General features: G+C 45.7%; 1 protein-coding gene across 1 annotated transcript in view; it reads right to left on the reverse strand.

The window, feature by feature from the left end:
- The window catches only part of LOC104510290 (protein unc-13 homolog C-like), a gene marked incomplete at its 3' end in the record, with an annotated part of 21336 nt that extends 17430 nt beyond the window's left edge, over positions 1-3906 (reverse strand). The window contains exon 1 of the mRNA XM_010152481.1: positions 1581-3906. Coding sequence (XP_010150783.1) covers positions 1581-3906 — 2326 coding nt within the window. The remainder of the gene's footprint in view (positions 1-1580) is intronic.
- Positions 3907-4881: the final 975 nt, after the last annotated feature.

A 4881-nucleotide genomic window follows, 5' to 3' on the forward strand; every position in this document is an offset into this window, starting at 1 on the left:
GCACCAAAGTCCAGCTCTGGTCTTCCGCCTCCTTAGCTGCTTTGGCTACTTCTCGCCTTGTGAACACACCTGCATTGCCCAAACTCTGCTGAGATCAGCAGCCTCTTCCCCCATTCAGAAATAGGTTATTTCAATGCCTCTGTTGCACCGTGGTGAACGCTACCCCAAACCACTGTCTGGTCCCTTGGGTCCTAAAATTAGGACGTATATCCAGGACTTGAGCACTGTGCAAACACTACCAAAAAAAAGGGAAAAAAATCACAGATAATAGAAATTGATTTCTGAATTAAAAAAAAACCACAACCCACAAAAAAAACCCAGCACCAAAAAACCTCCAAACCAGTTTCATCTGTATTATACTTCAGCAAACTAACCATTCCTCTGAAACACGAATGCGTGTGTGGCTGTGCCAAGCCTGCTAACAAATCCTAGTGTTTCACTCATTAAAAACCTATTGTTTGAATCAAGTCTACAGCAAGGACCTTGTACAAAATAAAAAGCGGAGAGCTGATTACAAGCTTTATGATCCACATAACTGAGAAGGTCACTGGCACAGAAGTCAAATACGGATTGGCAGATTGCTTCTTCACAGCGAGAGCATGGTCACTGGAAAAGACTTGGAGCGAGACAACCCTTTCAGTGGGAAAAAGAGCACCCTGATTATTCTGACTGGCTTTCACGGTGACAAGGAGAAAAGTGAACAACGTATTTGCCGCAGGGAGGCCTACAGTAAGTATGTGAGGGTTTCAAGCCGTGGTTCCAACAGCTACCACTCCTTAAACGGTCAAGCCTCTTCCCTTAACAGGGCAGTGGTTTGGGCAGAGATGACACTGGTATGAGTTTTCTCCCTGCTTGGAAAGGGCTGGGGCAGATGGACCTATGTTTTAAGGCCTATCAAAACATGCTGGTCATTCCTACCTCCTACACCCTTCAGAATGGGTTAACCAGCACGGTTCTACCGCTGTTTTAGTTCATACCCACTGTGGTCAAACGTTTTGTTACCTGTGCTGGCAGTAAGGGAGGTGGCTCCGCAGAGACGTGAAGTTTCTCATCTCATGGGCAAGTTATGGAAACAATACCAAAACACAGGTCTCAACTGTTTTTAATTTTGATTTCTAAAGGTCTCTACTAGGACAACATCGAGCAGTGATTAAACACCAGGAACTCCCACCTTGTGATGGAGCCATTTGAAGCCTGGATCCGCTCAACTCCCAAAACTGCAAATCTGGCTACTTATAGCTCAAATGCACACTTTGTTATCACATGTCTTAACTATTATATTTAACAAGAAACCAAGTCACGAATTATGACGAAAAACCCTTAACACCTGCTATTTTGAAGATGCACTGCAAATCTCACTCTTGAGAAAAGGGGTGAAGCTTGCTGACTTGCATTTCGGTGTGTTACACAGTAAATTTTAGGGCTTCTTTTGTCAGTACTGTTGTACAGCATATGTACTTACCTTTGTAAACTCCTGCTCGCAACTTCTAGTAAACTGTTCACCCCAGAGAGACGCGTTGGCTACTGGCTGCACAAATATCAGACTTTGACATTTCCTTAAAAACATTTTTTTGGTTTACCTGAATTTGTCTCCTCAGCAGAAATCCAGTTTCCTTCCTGCGCTAATTCTTTTAAGAGTCTCCTACGCATTTGTCTCTTTTCCCTCAGCACATTTTTGAAGTTGTTGATGCACTTGTTCAAGTAGATGGTCTCTGCGCACACCTTGTCAAGGCTCATGGGTCTGCACTCCTTTGCTGGCTCAGGTAGAGAGTTCACATCTCCTCCCAGCTGCTCAGGAGGCGAGCGCTGCCCAGCTGGGATTTCACAGTCAGATGATGGCATCAGATTGGAAACAGGAGGCTCGTGTGGAACAGAGGAGAAACTGGAAGGAACAAACTGCATCTGAGCAGATGCTTCACTGGTGACAGTTGTGTTTGCCTGGCTCTCGGAGGACTGACTAGGAGGGGTTTCTGCAAAGTTATCAGAGCTGCCACCCATACCTGAACTGGTCAGCATAAGCGTATTGTCATCATCCATCTGTAAGCCGCTATCATTTTCCAAAAGGATTTCAGAATCACTTGTCTCCAGCTTGTGAAAAACCACCTGCAGAGCGGACCTGAAGTGATGAATAGCCTTGCCAAGCTTGTTAGTGTAAAACTTCATGTCTACGAGATCAATGTTATCCCGGGAATGGTCAAGGAAGTACTGGGAATTTTCCAGGACATCCCTAAAGACCTGATCAGTTGGATCTTGATCATTCAGGTCCATTTGGATCATATCTTTCAAGCTGTCACTACTGTCAGCCATTTCATCCGTTGTATGATCATAGCTAATGGTTGTCACCCCGCTAGAAACATCTTCTCTTTGAGTATCAGCTTTCTCCACACTGGTAAATTTGCATGGGGTATCACAGTCTATTTCAGTTTCTTCCGCAGTTATCCCCTCATCTTTATCTGGAAGGGAAGAACAATTCTCAGTCGCGCTTTCAGAGTTGAGCCTGTGCTCTTTACCACTGCTTGAGGCACACATCTGGCTCTCCCGGCCCAAAGAGTCAGACGAGCAGCAGTAATTTCCATCCCCCAATTCAGCTGAACTGGTCACCTGCGGGTTCTGCTGAGGTTCCTGAAGGGCCTGGTGAACATCACTGTCTTCTGAAGGCTGCTCACTACAGCTTATTGCTCGTGCTTCCTTCCCAGTTTCAGGTATCAAGTTGCTTTTCTTAGTCAAGGTGGACTTCTGCACAGAATCAAGTCTCTCCCCTGCACACTGTGTTTTCTTACTCGTGCTTTTACACTTCACCTGGCACGAGTCCGCTCGAAGGTGACCAGACGCATCAGTTCTCTGCGTTGCATCAGGATTCACCGAGTTGCGATGGTTCTTCTTGAAGCCAGACTGCAAAGAGGCTGAGTCTGCCTTGCGGCCCCTCTGACCATCCTGCCGCTTTTGCTCTTCACTGGTAGCAATCCGGACCCCTGAGCTTTGCAGAAGGATAGACTTCTGTAAAATAAAGTCTCTCTGTTCACAATTGACAAGTTTCACAACTGCTGGTCTTGGCGTTAACGGCTTGCCTGTACCAATATCTGATCTATAAGCATCTTTTATATACTTACTGCACTGTATACCGTTGAAACAGTGATATTCAGACAAGAAGCTGCAGATAAGCTCTACTGTGTTTTCACCATCTTTTTCTGGGATGCCATAAAAATACAGCACTGGTTCTTCCTTGTGTACCTCCCTACTTGGCTCTCGAGCGTGCGTTCCCTGGGTTTTGCCAGCAGAACCACTTTGCAGGCCCTCTATCTCACTCAAGACCGTATCCACACAGCTGGAGACTTCATCCACAGAGCCTTTTATCAAGGTGAGGTGCTGCCGGAGCTCTGCAATCTCCGTCTGGATGCGACTTATTCCCTGGAGCTCTTTAACGATGTAATCAACCACATCAGCTGAGCGATCTCGGGATTGCCGTCTACGACTCTTGTATGCAGTGGGCTTTTCCTGGGGAAAGCACCCTTGCCTTTCGGCCACCTCCCTCCAGCTCATGGTAATGCTCAGGGAAGAAAGGTCCTGCCCCTCGGATGCCCTGCCCTTTCTTTCAGAAGAGGTCTGCGTCACACCATCGGAAGGATTTCCCTGCAAATCCTTCTTGTTCTGTTGAACCGAGCATGGTATTTTTACATAGCCATCCCAGTTCAGTTCCACCTCACCAACGCACACTTCGCTCGCTCCTTTGGAATCACGCCCTCCGTCCTGATGAAAGTCTCCTCCAGCCGTGGAAAACTCAGTGCTGGCAGAGTTCCTCTTTATCCCACAGACAAACATGTCCGTTTCGATCTCCACGGGGGAGAGCTGGCAGTGATGCGCGTGGTTTGGATTCTCATCCACCTGGCCTTGAAGAAGCCTCTTCATTTTGTCCCGCAGAAACAAATGGAGTTTTTGCTTCCGGAATTGCTTCCTGCCCCACAGTTTTACAACAGGTTGTCTGTGCAGAAGGGCAATTTCATTTTCTTGCTTTTTCAATCTACTTCTAGCAAACATCATCAGCAGCTGCACCCGTGTTTCTCATAGTGCTACAAGCGGCACAAGCACACATCAACCACTTCCCAATGCACAACTCACATCCAGTTTTTATTCTGTCACGAAGCAGCTACCAAAAGAGGGGAAAAAACGTTACAGTTTGGTTCAGAGAGAAATAGCCAGTTACAAGCAGCAGGAAAAAAAAAAAGCCAACATCCACATAAAAGCAAACAGAAAGAGGGTGTGCTATTTAAAGTGTGCAGACATCGTCCTGGGTTTGGCCACCACCCAGATCAGGTCCTTTGTCGAAGAAAGCATTCCTCACTCCCTCTTCTATCCAAGAAAGTAAAACCAAAAGAGTAAAAGAGCAATTCTGTGGCCATTCCCTTTCTCTACCAGGTTTGTAAATTACTCTAAGCTGAGCTCTTGGCAGTGGTGCAGTCTGATTTAATCACCTCCCTAAATACAGAATTCTGACAATTATTAGGGATTCTATCCCTGCCCATTTCCTCTCCTTAAGTCCACAATATTCATCCTTTCTTGCTTCAGATGGAAGCAGAAATCAAGTTTAACTTGGTGCAGTATCACCTAATCCACAAGAACTGCACAAAGTGATGTGAAGTGGCAGGAAGACTGGATGACAGATTTTAAGTGTAAAACTTCTTTGATATTTTAATATTTTTATCTTAATATTTTGCTACAAAACACTAAAAAAACCCACCCAAAAAACCTCAAAGCTTACAAGCTCCCAAGCTAACCCACAATTAAATATGCCACAGTTAGCATACGTACGAACAGGCTGAGCTGACAGCAGGAAGATTCTGCACGTCACTTCTACTCCAACCCTCAAACTTTTGTAGTGGATCA

Source organism: Eurypyga helias, unplaced genomic scaffold, assembly GCF_000690775.1.
Source record: "Eurypyga helias isolate BGI_N326 unplaced genomic scaffold, ASM69077v1 scaffold39285, whole genome shotgun sequence".
In the NCBI taxonomy this organism is placed as follows: Eukaryota; Metazoa; Chordata; class Aves; order Eurypygiformes; family Eurypygidae; genus Eurypyga; species Eurypyga helias.